At 41.2% G+C, this 25,845-nt stretch overlaps 2 protein-coding genes across 10 annotated transcripts in view; one reads left to right on the forward strand and one right to left on the reverse strand.

Moving 5' to 3' along the window:
* PLEKHH1 (pleckstrin homology, MyTH4 and FERM domain containing H1) overlaps positions 1-17,621 on the forward strand; it is a 54,696-nt gene extending 37,075 nt beyond the window's left edge. For 8 of the 9 annotated variants that reach the window (XM_064658351.1, XM_064658350.1, XM_064658347.1 and 5 more), the window contains 12 exons: positions 667-779; positions 1,445-1,621; positions 2,157-2,254; positions 4,745-4,922; positions 5,333-5,488; positions 8,139-8,239; positions 9,977-10,118; positions 11,009-11,151; positions 12,218-12,347; positions 13,914-14,000; positions 14,495-14,641; positions 14,955-17,621. In XM_064658351.1, the coding sequence (XP_064514421.1) occupies positions 667-779; positions 1,445-1,621; positions 2,157-2,254; positions 4,745-4,922; positions 5,333-5,488; positions 8,139-8,239; positions 9,977-10,118; positions 11,009-11,151; positions 12,218-12,347; positions 13,914-14,000; positions 14,495-14,641; positions 14,955-15,131 (1,649 nt within the window). In that variant the 3' untranslated portion in view covers positions 15,132-17,621. Of the gene's footprint in view, positions 1-666; positions 780-1,444; positions 1,622-2,156; positions 2,255-4,744; positions 4,923-5,332; positions 5,489-8,138; positions 8,240-9,976; positions 10,119-11,008; positions 11,152-12,217; positions 12,348-13,913; positions 14,001-14,494; positions 14,642-14,954 lie in introns of those variants that run through there. The other variant, XR_010431325.1, reaches the window with a different exon arrangement.
* Positions 17,622-17,969: 348 nt separating this feature from the next.
* On the reverse strand, positions 17,970-25,220 carry PIGH (phosphatidylinositol glycan anchor biosynthesis class H). The gene is made up of 4 exons (XM_064658376.1): positions 24,751-25,220; positions 22,623-22,832; positions 21,903-21,986; positions 17,970-19,620 (listed from the first exon to the last, which is right to left on the reverse strand). Exons 1-4 carry the CDS (start codon positions 24,928-24,930, stop codon positions 19,519-19,521), a joined length of 576 nt encoding a protein of 191 aa, XP_064514446.1. The 5' UTR covers positions 24,931-25,220; the 3' UTR covers positions 17,970-19,518.
* Positions 25,221-25,845: the final 625 nt, after the last annotated feature.

Raw genomic sequence — 25,845 nt, forward strand, 5'->3', positions numbered from 1 at the left:
TGGAGGGGGATTTTTTTCTTGGTTTTGTTGGTCTTGATTTTCCTTTCCAGGGAATCTTGACCATACAAGCACATGCTCTTTCCTCTAAATACACTCACACACAATTACCTTCACATCTGTTTGTCTACATGTATAAACCCTTACACATACATCCATGTTTGTCTGTTCCTCCTCATCTTTGATACGTGCTCATGCATGTATATTTATGCACCATGTTCTCAAATATGTATTAACCTATGCATTCGTACTTAATCCTCTATTCCTGCACACTCACATATTCCTGGACCTATATGTGAACCTTGCTTACTGTTGAACAGTGACCTGCACTAAAAAAGAAGAACACCAGCAGGCAGCTGCCCTGGCAGGGTTTGTGTCTCTGGTTTGAACACACAGCTGAACAGCTTCTTACCAGAAGAGCTGATGAGAAGATCTGATGTAGCACAGTTGAGGATGGCAATACTTTCTGCTGATGGCTAATGCTGCCGGTGACTCCTTATCTATGGCAGGCTTGGCTGAAAGCAGTGAAGTGTCACCAAATAACATGGCCTAGTGCAGTGCTGCTTCCTTGGGTGCTCTGCCATTTCAGCAAGGCTCCTCGTCAACATCGGCACTGTTGTCTTTCTTTTGTTTCTGACACTGCATGTTTTTGCCCGTCTCCTACCTCAGATTCTCCTCTGTGGAAACATCCCATGTTGTGCTACAGTAAAGACGGGTTGCATACATCCCTCACCACTCTGCCATCGGAGGCTCTGCAGACTGAAGCTCTGAAACTTTTTAAGGTACTTAAAGGGACATTGCATGATTTTCAGTTATTTTGCTCTGTTGTTGGGGCAACAACAGTATTTGGTCATGTTTTCACGTTTACTGTTGCTATTGGTTGTTTTAGACAAGCCTGCTGGGTTATTTAATTACAATAGGATAGTTGAATATTAGGTGTCATTCATTCTTTGGAGGTTTAATTTTTTTGTGCGTAATCTGGGTTTAGGAGTACTGTCCCCCACAAACTTTATCCTTCAAAGTTAGCTTTATCTTCCTCTTTCCTCTCCAGTAGTTGGATTGAAGGAAATAGAAACAGTTTACTGGCAAACTCAGTAAGACCAGTGGTGAAGCCACTGGAGATTGCATTTCTGCACTCTACAAGTATAAGATCAGCAGTAGGACTGGACAGTGTGAGCAAGGTAAAGCACAGGCATGGAAGGCAGAAAGCACATTTTCCCCTTGATTCTCTTGCTGACTTGTAAGTTCTTCAGACTGGGGGAAGTTGAGTGAATTTTCTAGTTGCCATAATTGAAGAGGTAGGAATAGGAATTAAGTATTGATTCTCCTTCCTCCTCTCAAGGTTATTTATTAAATTGTCTGTAACGCATCTGAAGAACCTGGCCTGGAAAGTACCAGAGAAGAGTTGCTGTATTCATGGCATTGACTAACTTCCATTCTTTTACAGTCCTGTCAGCTGTTCATCAACGTTCCCGTGGAGGCATCCTCTATTGATTACCACGTGTCGCTTGCCCAGACGGCACTGCAGGTCTGCTTGACCCATACTGAGCTGCAGAATGAAATTTACTGTCAACTTGTTAAACAGACCAGCTGCCGACAACCCCAGAACCACTCAGTCATTCAGGTCAGCTCCTCTTCTGTTACCTCCACTCTGCAAATACTGCTATTTAATTCCTTGGTTTTAATAATTAGCAATGGGACTGGTTCTCACAAAATTGTGCTAGCGCTAAAGGTGTGCTAGAGGAAGGAGAGTCTCAGCATTGGTGTGCACAGAAAAACACTAAGAATGTAACCATGTGCAAAATAAGTTTTAGTTTAAATGTAACCATTTACCAGTTGCAAATGGTCTGTTCAGACCATATTCAGAATCAAAATTCATAGCTTGTGTTGGCTAGCTATAACTGTCACATGGTATTAATTTTGTCTTCCATTTTAGATAATCAACAGAACACAAATCGTGAATATTACTATTAAGCATGAAATCTGAATTTTGCACTATAATTACTGGATAAATTAAATAAATAAGTTACAGTATGAACGGGCATACTCATTTATAATATTCCCAGCTCAAATGAGAAATTAAAATCAGGTTAAAGAATAATGGGTCTAATTTGAAGCAAAATACAAAACAAGGATGATATCCAGTTTTATGTTCACAGTGCTGGCAGCTCCTTGCTTTATGTGCTCCTCTGTTCCTGCCTCAACATCACTTCCTCTGGTACATCAAACAGCACTTGCAGCGACATGCAGACCCCAGGTAAGGACTGCAACAGCATTTTCTTCTGCTAAGCCGACTGCCTTTTGCATCCACAACAAATAAAGAGGGAAGCATTTGTAACACACACCTGCAAAAACATGTTGAGAGAGAGGACAGGTTTCCATTGGTATAAAGCTGTGTCCCTTCAGTCATTCACATTAATTTGTCACTTAGACTAAGCTAGTTCACAAAACAGAGTGACCTATATTTGCAAAAGAACTTTTTGCAGATATAACTGGAGCTACACAGGGACATGTTTTCCTAATGCAGCAACTTTCTTTTATTGATAAAAGACAGATCAAAGTAATTATTTAGAATTAATTATTCAAATATTAGGTGATAACATTCTGCTGTCAGGTTAGCAGGCATACTGACAGAACAAAAGTGAGGCAGAAGACATCTCAGGAAACTGTAAAAAGTTAGGAAAAACTAACAGAACTGAAATAAATGTTTTCTGTTGCCATTTTCCCTTGAAAGAAAACAGTACTAGATCTACAGTAAGGGCAGTAACTTTTTCTCCATTGTTCATGCTGTGCTCTTAGTTAGTTTCCATGCTGATCTCATCTTCAACATATCTCACTGTGTCCTTAGGGTGAAGGTCACAGATAGAGATGTCTAGTTGTCTGTTGCAACAATATACTCTTGTTAAGCCGTAGGTAAAAGAGTTGTTTCCTTTCAAACAAATATTCATATTCTAATAATAATTCTAAGTCTGCCTTGGAACTCAAGCCACAAGTTTCCTGGCACTGCAGAGAAATCTGTGTCCTCCTATCAAGTCTTTTTTATTTTCTTAAATGCTGCCTCACATTTGCAGTTTCTTCTCAAAAGTGAAAATATGGATATTGGGCTCTCCTCAATGTTCAGGTTCTCTCTCTGTTTGCTAAGACAACATGTTAGGGATCTTTTGTGTAGGATTAGAAACCATCTCTTCAAACCTGTGTGCATTACCAGCTCCCAGACTGGCCCATTCAATCCAGTTGTGAAGCTGCTGTGGGGGACTATTGAATTTCATAAGGATGTGCTGGGCTCTGTGAAACTGATCTATTTAATCAAGTTTCAAACATTACTATGCTGATGGTCTACCAGGTTCTTAGCCCAAAAGTACCTTTATCAACAAATATCCTCTAAGCAGAAGCAAAGAGGAAATTTATTTACACAATCCAGCTATGAAACAATTATTAGGGCTAGAAAAAAAACCCAGAAATTATATGAAAACGTGTCTATATTCATCTGTAGTTTACATTAGATTTAGAGCAGTTGCTAAGTATGACTCAGCTTGGTTCCTTCTGCCTAGCTCTAGGAATACATATGTCTCTTTGGCTGTTTCTTGACTAGTTAAATAGATATACTTTCCATTTCATACAGCAAAGCAAGATACTCGAATGTTTACACTGCATAATGTCTATGGTCTAGACTTATACTAGATCTTAATTCTAGGTATTGTTTTTCATGAAAGGTGACCTTAGAGTATATCCAGTCTCTTAAAGAGGAAGCAAAGTGGGGCAGAGTTCTAGGGGAGAAGACAACAGGGCTCAGGAGCATTTGGAAGCCAGACACAACAGGTTCTTGTTGAAGCAAGATTCTCTATTTGAAAATTGTCCAAACGTATTACTGGGGAGGTAAGCAATACATTGCTACAGTGAAAAGCCAGAACTCCTGACTTCCATGTTGCTTGCAGGGATTTAACCAGAGGTTTAATCATGTACTGAGCTGCTAAGGGCATCTTGAATGGGATTAGTTTCTCCCGCAAAGTAATGGCATGATTATAAATCTATATAAGTCCTTCCATTTCAAAACTTATTCAGTGTATACATTCTTAACATTTTTTAAAAGGTATAGTTGATCGTTCCTGCTTGGCTTTAGAGACACATTTTTTTGGTGCTGTTCAATGGTGCACTCTCTTTAGTAGGCAGTAAACTATACCTATCCTTTATTGAACTATCAACAAATCTAAGCTTGCTTTGAATCTCTGTCAAGTCTCTTGACTGGCAGATAGGGTTAATACATGGAACTTATAATTTGCATAACCGTGTAAATTGATAAATACAACTTGTGTAATCCTGTGAGACTAATGCATTACAATCTATTATTAATATTTACCAGGATTTGATATAATAGTAACTAAATTCCACTGGCATGACAGCGAGTTTGAGGGTGAACAAGTCTTGGCTTAACGGATACTATGGTGGCAGTAGGGTACAGAAGAGAATATTCCTATACTATGTCCAGTCCACCTAGAAGTAGGGAATGCTCTTGTGCTTCCTGGAGAGTCCATTGTCTACCTTAATTTTACAGGTCCTTGGAGCTCAGGTTTGTGTTGTAGCTTTTCACTTGAGCTGTTAGACTGTTGAGATGAACAATACACCTGCACAGAGATATATCTTTGCTTGAGAAAAAGCCTGAGGGAGGAATGCTTTGTCATGACATGGGAAATTGAAGAGAACATGGCACTTAGAGCATGTTCGTGTTTTTCTCCACCTCTTCACCTAGGAGTGAAATAGGCAAGTATGCCATCTACTGCCAGAGATCAGTAGACCGCACGGTGCAGGCTGGAGAGCGGGAAGCCAAGCCCTCCCGGATGGAGATTGTGTCCATCCTGCTAAGAAATCCCTACCACCACTCACTCCCCTTCAGCATCCCAGTGCACTTCATGAATGGAACCTACCAGGTGAGCCACCACAGCTGCCCTTCTTCTGGGCACTAGAGGACTGCACCATAACCTGCCTCCTTCATATGGGTGGAACCATGGTAATTACACATATCAGATATTGGGAGATAGACATTACTTCTCCTCCTTGTCATTTTAGCTGTTTTCCCTGAGAAAATGAAAGGAATCCAGCCCCAGCTCTACAGGTCTTAGGAAGAAAAGATAGCTGAGGAAAATGGACAGATGTCAAAAGTGTCTCAATATGGGAAAGAATGCGGTGTGAAGGGAGACAATAGTGCTGTCACTGGAGCTGGCAGTTAATCCTGAGACATTAATCTGTAGAAAACCAGCCTTCATTAGTTGTGATACCCATCAGTGTCATGTTTCTTGAATTTTTCTTGTATCCTCAGTTAATTCCTCTTTCATTGCAGGTTATAGGTTTTGATGGTTCTTCAACAGTTGATGAATTCATCCAGCGACTCAACCAGGAGACAGGAATGAGGAAGCCATCCCACATGGGATTTTCTCTCTTCACAGATGATCCTTCTGGCAGGAATCTGGAACATTGTTTGCAGGGCAACATGAAGGTATTTATTTTTCCCCTCCGCTACCTTCAGTATACATCTTTGAAGAATTGCTGAATGGTTAATAAACTGTTAAATAGCTAATAATTTTTTCTTAATGAATCGAGATCAAATAAAGTTGGATATCGTCTATCTGGATTAATATTCACAGATGAGATACTAATTCCTGCACTTGGGTCACAACAACCCCATGCAACCCTACAGGAAGAGTGGCTGGAAAGCCGCCCAGGGGAAAAGGGTCTGGGGGTCTTGGTCAATGGCCAGCTGAACATGAGCCAGCAGTGTGCCCAGGTGGCCAAGAAGGCCAGCGGCATCCTGGCCTGTATCATAAATAGTGTGGCCAGCAGGACCAGGGAAGAGATTATTCCTGTGTACTTGGCACTGGTGAGGCTGCACCTCAAGTACTCTGCTCAGTTTTGGGCCCCTCATTACAAGAAAGACATTGAAGTGCTGGACTGTGTCCAGAGAAGGGCAGTGGAGCTGGTGAAGGGTCTGGAGGGTAAGTCATATGACAAGTGGCTGAGGGAGCTGTGGTCATTTAGCCTGGAGAAAAGAAGGTTTAAGGGGGGACCTTATTGCTCTCTACAACTACCTCAAAGGAGACTGTAGGGAGGTGGGGGATGGTCTCTTCTCCCAAGTAACAAGTGACAGGATGAGGAAATGGCCTCAAGTTGCTCCAGGGGAGATTTAGATTGGCTATTAGGCAAAACTTCTCTGTGAAAGAGTTGTCAAGCATTGGAATAAGCTGTCCAGGCAAGTGGTGGTATTTGGAGGAATTTGAAAGACATGTAGATGTGGCACTTGGGGACATGGTTAAGTGATGGACGTGGCAGTGCTGGATTAATGGTTGGACTTGCAGATCTTAAAGGTCTTTTCCAATCTAAATGATCCGGTGATCCTATAATTAGCTCAGTCTAATCTGATAGACTTCTTAATACAAAGCAAGTTCTAATTTTAGCAGATGATAAATTGGTCAATTTTAAAAAAGTCTTTAACTCAGATTTTAGCACATATTAAAGTTTAATTTGTCTTGATGACAAAATTGAAATATGACTGAACTAGTCAGCATGAGCATGATATCACAACTGACATCAAATGTGACACTCTTAATTGAGACAAATTTATGTTAGGCTGTGAGTCTTTTGGCATGTCTACATAAATTCCATCTATTGGATTATGAAGTATCCCCTTGCTGTCTCCAGATAACTCAGGCTTTCACTGTTGATGTACTTAGCGCAGAAAGCTCTGCTGAGTATGGCTTAAGAGTAGAGTGCCTCCGATCAAGGAAGAAGCAAAGCAGGATAAAGTATTAACATCTGTGTCTTTCATATGGAGATTTTTACCCATGCTGCAGCTGAATGACTGCCTTAATTGAGTAGGCTAGCCACCATGAATGAGACACATCAGATTTTAGTACAAATCTGGGAGAATAATTTGTCATACAGAATTGATGGAAGAATAGTTGTAGTGGCAACTTTGAATAGACTGATACCTCTATGGAACTTAAACAATCAGTGTTACACAGTGTAAAATCTCACATTAGGCAACAGAGGGAGAAGATACCAATAACTTTGAATTAGATGATTTGAAAAGGAAACTGCCACAGACAGTGCCAAATTATTTGGCAAAATAATTGTTTGCTTTCATGGCCTGATATAGATCAGATAATCTGGAGCTTTGCTTGTAATTGGACCACCATCTAGAGAGATGAGGTATCAGAGTAAACAAAGGAGCTTGAGACAATCAAAGGCATTACTTTTACTAGTTATCATTTACTTGCCAAGGCAATCTCAATAGCTTCTTAAGAGAGGTTTAGAGATCTGATTATGTATTTCATGTGGATTCTTATGTTCACATTCCTTTTATTGAGATGCCATCAAAAGAGAAGTAGGGGTCTTCATTAAACCACTTAGAAAAGGACTGGAATAACCAATAGGAGCTGAATGGAACTGAATTAACCATGTTATTACTAAAAATATGTCTGAGTTACAAAGTTGGAATCCAGGACCAAAGTTTGGACATTTGCATCCAAGGGTTTGGTTTAGCCATGGTGTAGACAGCTACTGTTCAGAGAATACATTAGTGCTTTAGTCTAGCTTGGGAGGGCACTTCTGAAGCAAACCTACCAATCATTCCTATTAACCACACTTTGACTCACATTAAGGAGTAACCTGAGAGCATGAAATTGATTCCTTTTATGTGAAATATGAACTGGAAGGTGTGACCCAAAATAGCAGTGAGCTTTCAGGTCTCTTAATCAGACTAAAGCTAATCCAGTGGAAAATCCTTTAAAACTCATATAGTGTGGGCATAGAGATTTAGGAATGGGTGTTTCTCTGTGCGTATCTGCTCCTCCTGAGCTTTGCTATTTGCTAGTGTAGACATAACCACAAGAGTTACTACCAGACCAGAATTCATTTAAACGTGCCCCCCTGCACATTAGAGCTGGAGTTTTCAGTTGGAATGCTTTAATTTTTACATATTGTGTAACAGAAAAAAGTGTTTTGTCACTTTTGGCTGTGTTTATGCTGATCCAGTCTGTTTCTTTAATCTTCTGTGTTCCACAACACTTCATTCACTTACTTTCCCCTCAAGCCTTGGCTATACATCTTATCTCAGTTTGTGTCTCCTCTCTCCTTCATATTTTTTAAAGATCTGTGATGTCATTTCTAAATGGGAACAAGCCTTAAAAGAATTGCACCCTGGGAAATACGAAGGTGGCACAAGAATTGTGAAGTTGACCTATAAGAACAGGTACTGTTGTTTGTTAGGTGGCCTCACTAGTGCTGTTAATAAAATATTCTAGACTGCATATATCTCTGTAGATGACCAGTAAACTTATAGTATCATTAGTGCCAAAACTATTTTAGCTAAGATGCATTTAAAACCTACATGAGATGTGATGAATTTTGTGTGTTACATATACAAAAGCTTATGGCCTAGAGGTAAAACCCAAAACACTTTGCAATAGCAGAATAGACTTAAAAAGAGTTAAGAACTGGCTCTAGTACAATAAGACATACTTGGACAATTTCATTTGCCTAGATCCTAAAACATAATTAATAATGTGAGAGACCTAGAGGAAAAATCACTAGTGAAAACAAATATGCTGCAACTTGCAATTAAGTGAACAATCACAAAGATGAAAAAGATACAAGAACAATGTTCTAAATCACATGAGTTGTAGAAGGGATGTAGTAGCAGTGCCCAAACTTTATAAAGAAAGAAATGTTAAAAGTTAGATGATGAAAGACGGTAGAGAAGCAAGTACAAGACAAAGATCTAAATAAAAAACTGGAACAAATTCATCACTTATAATACAGACAAGAATTCTGAATTACACTGAATCAAGAGCTGTACGAGAACAAGGAATGGCGTTCTGCATTTGAATCCTCTGTGCAGGCAAAACAAAGGCTACTCCAAAACTGAAAAGAGACAAAGTTCTGTATTGAACATATGAAGATTTTGTTGACTGTAATAGTGGAAACAAACTTCTGTCAACTTTGTTAGTTGGTATAATAGAGGTGGAAGCAGAAATTACTGCTTTTGACCTTGAAGGCAGTATTTGTTTCAGGCGTGAAACAAATATTATTTTGTTGGACTGGAATGTGCCCAGACTGGACGGCAAGGATGTTTTGATAAGGTATTTCCAAGGTTGGGCTGTTCTAACACCAAAGACTCTGATAAGAGATGTGTCAGGTCAATATGGTCCTAATGGTGTTGTTAATCTCAAAGTGACATAAAAATAAACAAACTGATCCACTGGAATTAATATCTCATGCAGTATTGTGGAATAGATAGCCATAGATGCAGCTTTAAATTAACATTTGAATTAGGTGGTATGCACTGTAAGTTGGCATGCATAAGGAATGGTTCTGGGAAGCATTCTCCAAACTGGTGTCTTAACCCCCATTAGTAATCTTGCTATACCACATCAAAAAAATTGCAAGTGTGGATGGAATAAAAAATAGTAGGAAACTTTGATGTACAAGCATGTTTCTTTAAGTTTTGAAATAAAGCCTGCTGAGTCTCTTATTTCCTGCTGAAGCAAACTGAAGACTTTTTTAATAAGTCTTCAGTGTAAATGGTCAAATCCAAGGTGGCAAGTCTACAAGGCTGTCTTGTAGAAACTTATACATGTAGAGCAGAGGTAGTTCTCTTTTCTGTGATAAGCACAGAAGGCCATAACTTAAAGATCGCCTGCCTGTGCTTGATGGGGACCAATGGACACTGTGTTTAATAAGGGTTCACTGTCTAGAAGTGGTTGTCTTACAGAATTCAAAGAGCTTCCAAAGCTAGAAAGGCTGTTTCAAGCCTCCTTGCCCAAATTTTGCTCATAATGTAAGCATCTCAGCTTCCAAATCTGTCCAGTACCCCCTCAATAAAAAAAAGAATAACCCACTTTTATTTTGCCTCACCTTGATTAAAGTTCCCAGCTGTACTTTCAGTTCACTATGTCTTTTTACCTTTACAATCATCTCTACTTTTTAGACTATATTTTCGGAGCCAGGCCAAAGGTGAGACAGACCGTGAGCGGTTGCTACTGGCCTTCCAAGTCAGCAATGAAATAGCCAATGGAAGGTTTCCTGTTAATAAGGAATTAGCTCTGGAAATGGTGGCTCTGATGGCTCAGGTGAGTATGGCTGTGGGCAGAAATCCTTTCTGTTGTCTTCCTTCAGCTGTACACTGAGTATCTTTGACTAAGCAGTTACCTTTTACATCAAAAGTGCTGCTTCTCACCACACATACAGAGATGCACCATGCCAAATACATTATACCAGTATACATATGTTAGAACACCTTTTGCTGTAGGGAAATTTGCTCTAGGAGTGCCTGTCCTTTACTTCTCAAGAAAAATATTGGAAAAAACAGCCAGGCTGGAATATCACCTAAACTGCTCCAATTAGTACCTTAGCAGAGATCTGGAAACAGTACCACTACTAGAATACCACTGCTAGAATTCCATTAAGAGTAAAAACTTTCCCTGTTGCACTGCCAGTACCCTCTTACTCAGGATGAGCATGTTGTAGGATCCTCCATTAGACCTCCAGGTTTGCATTTAGCATTTTACCACATAAAACACACAATGTGGGTTGTGGCCATGATAAGCAGGATAATAATTTCTTACTGAGCTGAAACTGATTGTTGTATTTGTTGAAGCAGTGTAAACTGAGATGTATAACCTGGGCATGTGGTCCAAATGTGCTGTTGTTTTAATTGGCCAGTTGAAATTAACCCCCAAAGCCTGGCAGTTATACGGATGTGTCTCCTTACAAGTATCTGGCTGAGATCTTGTTTCACTTTCTTAGATCAGTAAATAATTCCTTGGGCAGTCATGTTCTCAGTAGTTCTCTTTTGTATATATTTACTATGGTAAATCTGTAAACAAAATTCCCCAGCCTAACTATGTCTTTTTGCATGACTAATAAACACAGTAGTTATTGGTATGGGAATTCATGGAATGTTCTAGTGCATTAAAAACACCATAGTTCTGTTGCACTATAAATAATAATGTTGTCTTAGGTGGAATATGGGGATTTGGATCGATCAGGATCTTCAAGTCCTGGGGGAACATCACAATTAAAAATGCAGCATCTTCTCCATCAGGTCTTAGATAAATTCTACCCCAAACACTACAAGCAAAACATTACTCCTGAACAGCTCAGGTAAATTGTTGGTTCTTCAAAACTTTGCACTGAAAACAGCTTTTACTTGCAAAATTCTGTCTTATATTTAAGTAGTTTCAAGGAGCCCTGTCAAGATTATTTGATGTAGAAACTTAAACAAAACAAAAGTGTCAGGAAAAGGTTCCCTTAAAAGAAAAACTAATACAAAAATAGCCAAATCACCAACTAATTTTCCCCTAGACAAGAAGTTTATGTCTTTCACTTCCAAATTAGGCATCTCAGTTCCAACAAATTAACCTAAGCCTAGGATGAATTCTCTTCCTGAGTTTTTGTTTTACCCTTTCCCCAAGTGTCGATTGAATCCAGATGCCTAACATTTGCAATGAGTCATAGTGCCAGCACATATGAGTTGCTTCAGGCCATGCAGTAGTTCTGGTAGGACATATTTTGGTAGGGCTTTTTGATGTTCTGACTTGGAAATTCTCACACACAGTGCAGAGAGCTCAAGTACAGAATTCAGACGCTGCCACGGATCTCGGATTTTTCTGTTTTAAAGTGAGAGAATGGTTTTATTCCAGAACCTAAGCTACTTAGGAATGCAGTGGTGTAGCTAACACAGTTACCTCCTTTTGGGAGCAAATTCCATCTGCATGTAGCGAGGTAGCTGCCAAACCACCCTAGTGAGCCAAATCAAGAGTGAGTTAATATATATTGCCATTCCATATAGAGCATACTACAGCAAGGTATGAGGAAGGCAAGAGTGTAACTGCATATGAAGACAAGCTCTACAGGGTTTTACTATAACACCTGACCCAGTGTTTGTAGTTACAGTTGTTTAATATATATACCAGTGAGCAACCTATATGTGAGTAGGATTCCTGGGCATTATGGTATAACTAGTAATAAAATAATTATGGAAGTAGAGAAAATAAACTCATGTTGTACAATCCTTTTAACTGATAGTGCTAACAGCCTTGTCTGTAAGAGCTGTGTAGAAGAGCCCTTTTGGAGTAAAGAGGTACATCTATTAACTGTTATAATTTTACACACCTTTCCTTGGAAAACATTAGTAAATAATACTGTCTTGTATTTTGGATTCTGAAAGGCAACTGACAGACAGGCTGGCAATGAAGTGGATGGTGCTGCAGGGATGCTCTCCACCAGAATGCATTCGAATTTATTTGACGGTGGCCCGGAAATGGCCTCTCTTTGGAACCAAAATATTTGCTGCTAAGGTAACTGGACAACACCTTTTTCTGTTGCCAAGAGTGAACTACCTGAGCAAAAATATACCTACAATCTCTGGGTTGAAAATGCTGCTACTTCAGGAAAGGAAAAAATTGAACAATACTCTGTTCTGAAGAAACAGCTCTGGTACCACATAGGTTGAAATAGAAGGCAGGCAAGTATGTTCTAAACACTAGGGGTTGCTAGCGTTCAGTAAATAAATACTGAAGGTTCCGTGGCTGTGTCAGTTGATCGTGATACAGAGTACTACCTGTCCTTACAAACCTTGCCAAAGCTTGCTTAGGCAGGAATTTCCCTGGTCAGCACAGCTGCAGTGATAGTTTAAAAAATACTATTTACATACCACCGTGGGGGTGGAAGGGAAGAGTCCTCCATAAGTCACACCTGGCAGCTGATGCTAGCTATAAGGACAAGGGGTATTTCAGTCCTGTTCTCTGCTTGACACAGAGCTGGATGCTTTCCTTGCCACATGAGAGAGGCAAACACTGCTAGTGTCCTGCTGCAGAAACAAAAACTGAAGCATGTACTGGGTAAGCTGCCAGCCCACAGGCATCAGTAGGAGAGCAAAGAATATCTGGAGAGAATACTTCTCCCAGGAGCTTGTCCATCCCTCAGTCAATCTCAGGCTAGAGCTCTGTACCTATCACCCTTGCCTGAACTGATGTCTTAGCACATGACAGCTGTCTGAGAAATCTTACTTTGGCATTAACTATCTTCCCCATCCCAGCAGAAACTTCCCCTGTTGAAAGCTTGAGCTAGGTCTTCTTCATGGTTACATATCTCTTGCTTTGAAGTCAAAGCTGCTGTAGTTATGGAATAAAGTCTAAGGATGAAATGGACCTCTTGAGTAAACACACAAAAAGTTTTTGAAAAGATAATTATTTCTACTGTCAGGAGTAAAAGCAGAGGTAGTTACTGGTATTTGAAGTTATGGATGCTGAAGGATCAGAATACAGAATAGTTCCACCCACAGTTTAAATAATGTTGGTATTTCTGACGATCAGCATATTTTATAACTTTTCAACAGTTAAGCAGCAAAGCCTATGGCAATAGCCATGTAATTGCTGATTCCTAGGAAAGATTTATGTCATTAGCCATCACAACTCATCTTTAACAGATAATTGATGCACATTTGTCTGTAAGACTCTGTAGGAAATGAAATTGCATTGATGTGATGGTACTGGGTGCCCTGGTGTTACAGAAACCAACAGACCAACAGGAGCAGTATAAAAACGTGCAGAGCAGAGCTGCATTTTATTGCTCTGTCCTAGCATTTCCTTCCATTTTAACTACACCAATGGAATCTAATTAATCTCAAAGCCTTTGTTATCCTTGTATCTCTTGTGCTGCTACTCTGAAAATTGTATGTAAATCTGAAAATATTATTCCAAATTTTGAGAAAAGCCCTCTTAAAAATCAAACCAGGTCACACCAGTAAGCCTATAGGATTCTTTCTCATCATCACTTTATCCTTAGAATCCAACATTTATGTCAGAAACATCTTTCTGTGGTCATCAAGAAATACCTGAATTAATAATTTTCTTTCTGTCTAGCCTATTTTGCCTTCCTCATTGGAAGACTGTCCAGTCTGGATAGCTGTGAATGAAGATGGTATCAGCATACTGGATTATAACACAATGGTACGTTGAGAAAAATACCTTACCCTGCCCCAGAAAGACATTCCCGAGTCCACTGAAAGTCACTAAAAGTTTGTCTTTAACTTCAAATGGATCCAGAAGTTAATTTGTAAAAGTCAGATGATGGAAGTCAGTGCTATGTTTGAACACTGCATAGACAAGGGAAAAGTACAGCTGCAGTGTAAGGTAGGCTAGCAAACATGCTCATACATCTTTGCAAAAATCTCAGTAATGTGTGTTTTGCTACCACCATCTGGGATATAACAAAATTTGGACTATGAATCATTGAGGTATCAAGCGAGCCAGGAGAAAAACAGAAATGCAATTGTTACTTGAGCTTTTTCTGCCAGCTGTTACCTATAGAGCCTGTAGTGCATGTTACTGCTGGAGATCCGGTGTTCTTGCAGGAAGCAGCAATGTAAATTAATACATTATTATAAGATGGGCATTTTGGTCTTTTTACAGAACTATGACTTTTTCAAATTCTCTATCTGCAGCATCTGAAGGTCTCTTATTCATACTCCTCTGTGCTGACCTTTGGAGGCTGTCGAGATGACTTCATGATTGTAGTCAGTCAAATGAAAGAAAACAGTTCTGGAAAAAATAGCACTGAAAAACTCCTCTTCACAATGGCAGTTCCTAAGGTAATTACAAAATGAAAAGCGAGATTCTGTCCAGCTGGCAGCATCAGAACTGGGTGTTTTGTATAAGCCCTGGGGACTGGTACTTGTGAGTACTGCACTAGCTATACACATTCAACAAATCCCTTGTAAGCTGGAACCTTTGACCACGAGACTTACTTTACCTAACTCTTACAGACAGATTTTCATTTCCAAACTGAACAATTCCATGTGAGAAATCCATTTATAAAAGTTAGGCAGTCAAATAGGTTCTAAAAATCAAAGGGCACTTTTACCTCTAGTTGACTTACAGTTAATCATTTTCTTTTTTCCCCAGATTGTTGAAGCAACACTTCTTATTGCCAGCTACATTAACTACCGCTCGTCACCTTCACTCCTGTCTTCTACACAGCCCTCCCAAAGCAAAACACCTGCTAAGAAGCTCTGGGAGACTGAAAATCGGTGCTTTTTTCCTTCCATGCCCCGAAGCACTAAGGGGCCCACCCTGCTCTGAGGGCTCATTCCAAATGAGCTATGATTCTTCTGGTTACACACCACTACTTTAATGTGGACTCTGATTCTTTTTCCATAATAATAGACAAAGTTCCTTAGAGGTAGAGGCAGTGTCCTTTCTCTTGGGGGGGAGGGGGAAGTTATTTTGGGGGACTGTGCAGGAGTTTCCTTTCCATGACACACTCCATCCAAAATACCATGCCTCAGGTCATTTACCTGCACAGTGCTCCAGTTACATTACATCTGCTCTCTTTCCTTACACTGATTATTCCATCTCGTACCTTTCTGCTTTGCTGTAGAAACACATACATTTTCTTTGATCCCTCACATTTGCAGCTTGCAGAAGACAGAAACTTTCCAAGTCCTTGCTCCAGACATGAAAAAAGACATTACTGAGAAAGAAGAGGAACTAAACTGACAAGAATAATTCCAATGCAAGTCAAGGGTGATTTTAGACCTGAAATAGGGGGTATAGAATTAGAGTTCAGTGGTACTTAAGAATGTTTTCAACTTTAAATGAAAGTGGAATCCTAGTGTCTTTAGATGTTGAGGACTCAGAACAACTGAGACTAGAACAGCGTCAGAGCATGTCAGCTCCTACAGGACTGATGCATTTTAGAAGCTGACACTGTTCTACGCAATAGATGAACATTAAATTGATGCTGCAGGGCTGATTGTGTCCCATGCTCCACTGTCAGACAAGCACTTTCAAGGACTTTCTGCTAATCACTGTAGATGTGTTTGAAACTGCACATTATCTCAGACAAGGGAAGACAAGACAAGCAAATTTTGTACTTTTTCTGTCTTCCAGCAACTAGAACAGATCTTGTTCCCAAATAAGGTCTGCCATTCTGACTTGACAGAAGCTGCTCCTTTCAAACTCCTGCTTCCTTCATGCTACCATAAGCAAGGAGGAGGTAGTCAGCAAGTGTGTACTCAAGTACTGTTCTTCTGACTTTCCTAAAGAATTGTGGTAGATTTAATTTTTTTATCTGTTTCAAAGGGACTTTGTTTTGAGAAGGTTATTGAAGTTTAAACAAGTAAAAGAAAAATAGCAATTCTTGATGAAAAATCTAAATCTACGTAGCTTGAGTTCAGCTCTTTTGATAAGCATTCTAAAAAAGCTAAGGAAAAATAACTGTACTTTCAAAAGTACCATGTGCAACTTCATAATAATTATGCATTCCTGGGCAAATTTCCCAAATTAAAACAGTGTGAACCCAACCACTAGAATGAATTCAGTAATAGCAAACCAAAGCTATGAACAAAGCAAATGAACAAAACAACCATACCAGTGTTTTTAGTACCTGCCACCAACCTTGAAACATCCAACTAATGCACACAAGGGAGCTGATACATCAAGCTGATACATTTTTGTTTCATGCTTAGGTGGGGGCAAAGCCACAAATTAGGAGTATGGGACAGACAAAAATTGTTCTTTGTAATACAAAACAAAACAAACAAAAAATAAAATAAAAAAAATCCCCAAACAAACAAAAACCCAACCCCAAACCACCCCATGGTGGGTTATGGAAACACTATGGCAGACATAAGACAGGAAAAGATTGTATGAACAGTGACCTGATTTGCACATACTGTAATGTTGCCACTTGCTATGAATTTAAAGACCATCCCTTGAAGGTACAGAAGAGGGTAGCTTTCTGAGCCAAAAATAATTTTAAGAAGGTATTTAGTCTTTTTTGTTTTCCCTTTGATACTTTTAAGCGACTGTATATCCTGATAGTAGTTTGTATTTCCTCTCTCTCTCACACACACACACAGAGTGATCTCAGTATAGTTATGTCAGTTTGAATACATGAAGTATTATTCCTCCTCACTCACACCTGTGCCTAACAAGTTCTCCTGTATCTGAAGGTCTGTTTGGCAGCCTGCTTCTGGTATCCCACCAGTGACAAAGCTGCTTTAGAATAGGCTGAAGCCGTGGGATGTCCCAGCTGTCATCAGCGCTGGAGGTGCTCAAGGCATAGAAGTCTCCAGTTCACAGTTCAGAGGCTGTATTTCCTTACAGTGTTAACACTCATGTCCTCAGAGACTCATACCAGGGTAAACAGGAAGCAGAGATGTTAAATAAACAGGAGCTGTCCTGAAGCTCATTATTTTCTGCCATAACTGCACTTTAAACTGAGAAGCGTGACATATAGAACTTCTTTTCCTTCCTTATTTCTTAAAAATATTCACGAATACTTGAGTATTTCAGGGACCACCCCACTCTGATGGATGCATACACCCCTCCTATTTATAGCTTACCTGTCTTCAAACAAACAACCCACCCAGTGTAGATATCTGTTTTGTATGATTCTTTGGTAGAGAAAACAGTTTTTTATTTTAATCAATGCTTTTGACTATTGATGGAGCATAGAATGAGACGACAAAAGCCTTTGTTTTCCTAACTGCTGTGTGTATATAGAAGGCTGCCTGGAATATACTGTGAGATTTCTGTTTGTTCTTAATAAAATGCAGCTATCATGAATTGAACTGTATTATTCTTAAAATGAAAGAAACTATTTTAAAAGCCAAAATATTCTCAATGTAAACAAAAATGAACAAAGATTGTGTTTGGTATCCAGGCACATACCTAGTGCAAACCTGCCCTAGTCTGATTCCTGTTTCCCTCTGCTGATTTCTCAGCTTCAGTGGATGACTAAACTATGGGCACAGGATGTTCACTCCTTCAAAAGATTGCTAAAGCAATCTTTCAGACTTCCTCCTGTGACACAGCTTCTTGGTGATTTCTTCAGTGCACATTCTGAGGACTTCATGGCATTTTTATAGCATAGTCAGCATTCACTGCACACTCTTAAGCCTAAGACTCCATTCATTCTGTTGAGACATCATTTATTTTCTGACACAAAAGCCAGTGGCACATCCCCAAGCTGCTGCCTTTCACTTGGACAACCAGAATACTTCCTGTGACATGAGCTAACCTGTGTCTTTCAAACCTCATGGCACCACGAAAAAAAACCAAATCACCTTATCTCTACCCTATTGCATGGGGTAGAAAACCAAATCACCTTATCTCTACCCTATTGCATGATGGTATATTGACACATGCTTTTATTTACAGATAATGCAGACAAGCACAATACAGCATTGTATGCAAATGAAGCATGACCCCAGGTTCCTGCCAACTTGTGGGTTTAGCTCAGTTATATTTCTAAGGAGTCATGGGAAAAAAAAAAAAGAAAGAGAGAAAAATACCAGTTAAGGGTTACAGAGACTTTTAGCTTATCAACAAAGAAGAATTTCCCAACTTTAAGTTACTCCCAAGAGCACAGATCAATAAAGCTTTATTCACATTGTCATTACCATGATTTTCAACAACACATTGCCTCCAAGCTGCCTCATATTCTTGGAGTAATTGATGTGGCCCTTTTAATGCCACATCTTTTCCATGTTCTGTGTCACCAGGTCCCTGCCCCATTCAGCAATGGGTTCACATTTTCCCTGTATTCCTTTTGATACTTAAGTATTTACTGAAGCCATCCTTGTTGCTTTTGACATCCCTCAACAGATTCATCCCCAGACAGTCTTTAACTGTCCTAACCACATCTTGAATAGTGTTGCTGTATTCCTCCTAAGTTACCTGTCCCTAATTCCACATTCTGTATACTTCCTTTTTGTGTTCAAGTTTTGCCAGGAGCAACTTGTTCATCCATGCAGTCTTCCTGGCATTTCTGCTCGACTTCCTGCTCATTGGGAAGGATTGTTCTTGAGCTTAGAAGAAATGATCCTTAATTATCAGTCAGCTTTCTTGGACCCCTCTTGCCTCTAGGACCCCATCCCATGGGACTCTTTCAAGCAGATCCCTGAAGAGGTAAGTCTGCTCTTTTATGTTTATTTCATTAAACGTAACTGAATGCAACAGTATGTTTTCATTTTCTGTAATTGTCCTTATGAAATTCTCCTGTGATCGGTAATTTGCCATCCCAGCCTACACAACAGCTTTGGTATTTAGAGTGGTTTTTTCAAACAAAGGGTTAAATAGCAACCAAAGAATGCATCTTTTTGGCAGTCCAGACAAAGTTACATTATGATTTTAGCATAATTTTCAGATGCACAAAAAAGTAAACAATCAATGCATTTTTTTGTCTTCCTCTGCCCCATTTCTCTGTAATTCTTTTCTGTCTAAGCCTAAAAAGTTCTGCTCACCTGTCTTCATAGCAGAGGATTTCAAGGTTCACTTCTGTGCTTGAGCTGACATTTTCTCTAACAATTCTATGAAGCTGTGCAGGCCTTTAGCCCTAACATCACTGCACCACTTTCTACTCATCTAATAAATGAAAGCCATGGGGTGGTTTTGCTTGCTTTTCCATGGGTCCCTCTGAGTTCTGCTGGAAGTCTGCTCCCTTGTTTGGGTTTTTTTTCAGCTATTTTATTCCACTTGACTGTGGAGCTGTCTTCCTCTGCTCCAGGATTTCTTGACAACTTTTATACACTTCTATCAAGCAGTCCAGACGCGGCTTGGAGCTCTAGAAGTCAAACAACAGAGAATCAGGTTCTGGACTGGCTGTAAAAGAACAGGAAAGCTTGTAACTTCCCACTAGTGAGACAGGCAGAGGTAGGAATGTGGAGACAGCCAACAAAGCTAGCAGAAGTGTGTATGTGTACGGAGTGCAACAGTAAGACACCTGTAGCTCGTGAGCTTTCTCACATCAAGTCAATGGAGACTGGTACATGTTCATTGAGAAATAATCCAGACTCCAGGAGGTGTCTGATGTAAGCTGGTGATACAGGAAGGCAAAGTGATTCCATAAGCCATAACCTGCTCTGTGATGAAAAACACCAGTCCCTAAAGTTGTCAGGTCAAGACATGCAGCACCATTCTGCAGTTAGCCTGAATCTCTCACCAAATCTGAAAGCCACTCCTTTCTCAGCTCACAGTTCACAGTGACAGCATGGAAGAACATCCACAGTTTCCCACCCATGACCCTATCTGTTAGGCCATACTCCCTCTAGAGACTAATGAAGAGCAGATTTCCATACACTGGATCTACCATCCTAGAAGACCTCCACCCTGAAAAATCCACCTTCAGGACAGGGAGTTTAGACATCTGACCCTTGGCCTCTGCTAGTACTGTCAACATAAGAACAATGGAAGGTTAACTGAAAACATAAATTAATTTTACACAAACAGCAAGTGGTGGTCAAAGGATAATAATTTTTCATCAATTCTAAACTGCACTAAATTAAAACCAGCAAGGAGGTGAAAGTTTCACAGTTCCACAGTCCCTATGATCCCATGACTTCTGAGCTCCCGGAACAGCATTACTGTGTAAAGTCCATCAAATGCCTCCTTGCAAGTGTTTCTTAAGAGAACAAAAGGTCAATTCAGTGCAGAAGGGCCCTGGGCTCAGTGACACGGGAAACTGTATTTCTGAAGGCTGACACAACTTACATGAACCTAATGAAGGTGACACAATACAGCCAAATAATCATTGCTTCTTCAAAACTAAGTAACATACTAACTTGCACGTTAAAGTAAGAATTACAGACAGGTACTTACTCGCAAACTACCACAGTTCTGTACCTCCTTTGCTGGTGGAGTCAACTCTAGCAGTACTAAGATGTTTCCATGAAAATAAAACTGTTCAGAGTTGAGATAAAAAAAAAAGAAACTATACAGATGCCAGGTAGCCTCTTTGAAGCTGGAAATGAGCATATCTAAAACCAGGTTCCTGAATGCAGCTCTCTAGAATTTATTTGTTGTTGATTTCCAGCAAATCCCTTCTTTCCCTCGTTTATGTGTGAAATATTTAATTTATATTACTCTTAGTAATATAGTCTTTACAATTGTGGGACTGAGTTAGCAGTAAGAATCAATGGAATAGCCTGTTTATACCTGTAAGTTTTTAGAAGACTAACTCTATCCAGTCATAAACTGTATGTAGATTACAAAATGATAGTCACTAACAGTAGATGAATTAAGGACAGAGAGGGCTATACAGCTCAGTGGTCTAAAAAGTGAGGTACCTCTGTACTGCTTACCACCACTCAACGGTTCAGGGCATTCTTGTGTTAGGCATGAACACACACAAAGAAATTCCATCCCAAAAATGGGATTATGAACAGTCAGAATAAGTTAGCAAGAGAAGAGAAAGGGGAAACAGGGTAACGGTAACACAAACAAGTTATTATACATTAAGCAAATTGGTCACAGCTTGTCCTGTGATCTTTGTCAATGTATAAGAGAGGGGAAGTCATTCCAATGCCAAGGAGGCTTTATGAACACTTTTGGCACACCGAGCTGAGAGAAAAATCAACTGCAGCACAGTGCCATAGGCCAATCGGTGGGATGAAGATTGTAGCAGAAAGCACCATACTATTCTGTAACACAAGCCAAACAAAGGCAGACCTCTGGTCTTGCAATTATTTGAACACAGCTTTAGAGAAAGTAAAATTAAAATTGCACAGTAAATTATAGAAGAATAAAGAATGGTAACACTGAGCACAGGACTACACAGAAAGCTGTATGAGTCCTCAGTACCCTACATGAGCCAAAGACTTTAGTTCATGCAAACTCCTGGCTGGGTTCAGATTGACACAACTCCCTGTTCTTTGAATGGAGAGCAAATGAAAAAAACATCCCCAGGACGTAGTTCTATGAGGCTTCTAATACCAGCCACCCTGACAGCCCAGCCAGGGAAAGGCAACTGTAATCAGCTATCTGTAGTGGAATAAAGATATGTTTGGACAACTGGTGTGCACACACAGACCACGGATCTGGATTTTTCCACCAGTCAGTCAAACTCACCTGAAAGAGTGGCACAACCTCAGATACTCCCTGAGGATCTTCAGGGTCCTGGAGGAGGATACACAGGTAGTAGATAACTTTTTGCTACAAGACAAACAGACACAATCATTGGAGTTTGAAAAAGCTATCAAACTGCCTGGAGTTAGCACAGAAAGAGGAACTGTTTCAACTCACTGAGTTGAAAGCCAATCATCCCAGGCCACAGTCAAGTCTACCAATTTATATCTGTAGTTTTCACACAATAAAAAAATAACTTTACCTGTGTTTTTTTTCTATTAAATTTTTAACCTGAAAAGAACACGCATATGCTGGAAGGGTAAGGTCTGCTATTCTACAGGAGCTTTGCAGAAAACCCCAGCAATGGGAAAAATCATCATTTGTGTCTTCTACCTCCTCATCTCTGTCTTGACTACATACAGAGTTGGCCATCAGGATTTGTGAGAACAGCATAATGTAAAGAACTAAAATCATTAGCTCAATGTCAGTGGCATTGTCTAAGGGATGGATTTGGCTTTTTGAGATTTTTCCTTTGGTTTGAGTTCTCCTTTAACGGTGAGAAAACAGATCAGAAAATAAAGGGGGAAATCTGAAACAAAGTTCCTGATGTCAGTAAAGCTATGGATGGTGCTGTGTTTAATTGCTCTGGTAAACCATGCTCATGAAAATACAATGGATGTGAGTGTGCCTACAGAGACAAGAAGAAAGGCTGTGTATCATTACCATATGGATGGCTTCGTTGATAACCACATCCTTCACCTGACCCATCTCAATGAAGGTTGTGCTCTCTTTTCCTGAAGCGTAGGATGAAGTCACCTGAATGCCGAGTGAGCCAATGACCAACAGGGATTCCTGGTCAATTTTGACGAAGTGCAGGTATATGATCAGGCCAATCAGTGAGATGAAGATTGCGGCAGAAAGCACCACACTATTCTGTAACACAAGCCAAGCAAAGGCAGAGGTCTAGTCTTACAATTAATTGAACATAGCTTTAGAGAAAGTAGAATTGCACAGTAAATTAAAACATTAAAGCTACAGTTACTAAGCAATTTTAAGTGGAGTCAGCCCTTTTATCCACTGGGCTGGCTGACACGTGTAATGAGATTTAAATCAGTCTTCACAGTATGGATTGAAAGAATTGGGAATTGAAACTGAAAACTGTGAGAAAAGTCTATTCTCTCGTAAATTTAGTGCAGAAATCTCAACCAACACAAGCTAGCTGTATCAATGACTGTGTAAAATACCAATGTCTATAGGGATGATGTCATTGACAAAGAAGTGTTGTGAAAGAACCGAAGGTGGATTCTCAAAGGGAAAGAACCCTCCTCCAGGAAAAACCACTGCCCTGGTGGTTTTCTTCTTATGAACTGCAAGTCTAAACTTGTTCAAACCTCACTCTCTTCCTGCCTTAAACACCAATCTAAAGAACATTTGCACTCTCCTGTGCTTTGTCTCAGGGCAAAAATGTCTTTTGCATGCTGCAATCTCGGGATTGCTGTTACATTTTAATATATAACTGATGAAACTATAGTCACCAGTAAGTCATCTGAAGACTTTGTAATAAATTCTCAAGGTCTGCAACCTACAATCTATTTCTGGGACATGTTTTAGAGAGCTCCAGACCACATATATATGAATTGAAGTTCTAACTGACACTTCCTGAAGGACCAGAACTGCACAGCCCTACCACTCAAGCTGCGCCCGGGCCACTATGTGAGCTAAGGAAGCCATAGATTTGGAAAACATACAGGACTCCAAAAGTTTGTTATCATGGAAAAAAACCCCGTCATGAACTACAGACACTGAAATCCGCACAAAGAGAGAGACACCTTCAGACTTTCTGATCTGGTTCCTAATGGAAGGAAGAATTGCAGTCACTTGCATATAGGCTGCATGAGCAGTGGTCAGCCGAGCAGGAGGAGAGCGGGTGGTAATCACTGGCTGGGGTGTACGCTTTTGTAAAATATGAAACTGGAACAGAGATTCTCTTCCAGGAAGAGGAACACAAACCATCTTTTCATATCTGATGCCTGCTAACTGACTCACATTGCAATCTCTGTCTTCATTGCTTGGGAAAGATTACTGAAAAAATGTGCAACAGTCAAAGCACAGGTCAAAGTGACCAACTTCTCTGGTCAAGCTACTGACTTCAGTCTGGAGATAACTGGTCTGGGTCCAGTTTTTGATAAATCCAAAGGTATTAGCTCAGATATCAGCAGCTTTTGAAATCTGTACTGCCAACATCTTTCCCTCAGCTGTGAAATGTGATGACATCCATGGTGCAGTGCTCTCTGAGTCACTCTGGAAAATTCCTTTTGGGAATTAACAATCACCTTCTTCAATACATCCTTTATTCCAGATTCCCACAACTTGTTTCTTCAAATAGCCATTACTTGTTACGTGGACTCACACGCATGCGCCAGGCATCACTCAGCACCCATTCGGATATGTACCCTATCTATCAAGAGGCTACAAACCAAGAGAGGCACTCGAGAAGCCCCTAGAGGCTGGCGGGTGGCAGCCTGCGGCCCTCAGGCTGGCAACAGCTCTCTCTTTTTCATCACGAAACCATCACGCCAGGCGTTCCCAGGGCGCGGGGGAATGCCCAGGAAACGCGATGACCGCGTTCCCAACCTCTCCGGCCGCCCTCCATCTTCCGGGCGCCGCTCGGCGAAGGCTGCGCGGCTCCCCCAGCCCGGCGGGATCTGGGGACACACGCGGCCGCCGAGGCCCCCGGGCGCCCCTGGCCGCCCCGGTGTGCCAGCGGGACGGCGGCTCCGGGGTGCAGCCGGGTCACCGCTCGGTGCCTGATCCGCGGAGGGGTCCGAGGGCGGCGAGCAGGGGTCGGTACCTCGCTTAGCGCGAACAGCCCGTAGGCCGCCAGCCAGACGGCGGAGGTGGCGGCGCTGAGCGAGCGGAGCTGCAGGCGGGGCCCGCGCACGGCCAGCTCCCGGCAGGACGCGCTGTGCTGGCGGCGCCGCAGTGCGATGGGCGCCCCGCAGGCCGAGCGGAACCGCTGCTCCTCCGCCATGGCGGGAAGGCGGAGCCGCGGCCGTGGCCCCAGAGCGGCGGGCGGGGCCGATCCCGCCGGGCCTGGCCCCACGGAGTTACCGCGGCCGTGCGGGAGGAGCCTGAGCCGAGGGAAGCCCTCCAGGCCCGGCACTCTCTCCCCGGCCGCCTCCCGAGCAGCGCCCGCCCCGCCGCGCCCGGCCCCCCTCTGCCTCGGGGTGGTGCCGAGGGTTTGTCTCGCTTGGTTGAGCCTCGCTAGGCGTCTGTCCTTAATCGCGATGACATCAGAAGTTTCCGCGCTTTGCACATGTTGATAATTCACTGCCCGCTTCCCTCTGTTTTTTGAATATCAGTTTTAAAGGACACAGGTTTTAGTGGTGCTGTGTGTATCTCTTGCCGCGATGAAGAGACGGAGGCTTTCATAGAATCATAGAATGTTAAGGGGTTGGAATGGAGTTTAAAGATCATGGAGTTCCAACCCTCCTGCCATGAGCAGGGACACCTTTCACTAGACCAGGTTGCTCAGGGTCTTATCCACTCTGGCCTTGGAACACTGCCAGGGTTGGGGCATCCACAACCTCCCCAGGCAACCTGTTCCAGTGTCTCACCACCCCCACAGTAAAAAATTTCTTCCTAATATCTAATTTAAATTTCCCCTTTTGAGATTTGTACCCATTACTCCTTGTCCCATCACTACAGTTCCTGAGAGAGTCCCTCTCCAGCTTCCCTATAGGGCTGCTTCAGATACTGGAAAGTTGCTATGAAGCTTCCTCACAACCTTCTCCAGAAGATTCTCTTTCCCTCATTCGTCTTCACCATTTGTGACTACGTAAATGTATTTTCTTGTCTGTACCATGCTTAGCTACAAGCTCTTTTGAGTGTTTTTTTTCAGTAATTTTTTTTCAGAGTTTAAAGCAGTGTTTTCTGGTTCCTTGCC

The sequence above is a fragment of the Pseudopipra pipra genome, chromosome 6 (assembly GCF_036250125.1).
Source record: "Pseudopipra pipra isolate bDixPip1 chromosome 6, bDixPip1.hap1, whole genome shotgun sequence".
NCBI classification, from domain to species: Eukaryota; Metazoa; Chordata; class Aves; order Passeriformes; family Pipridae; genus Pseudopipra; species Pseudopipra pipra.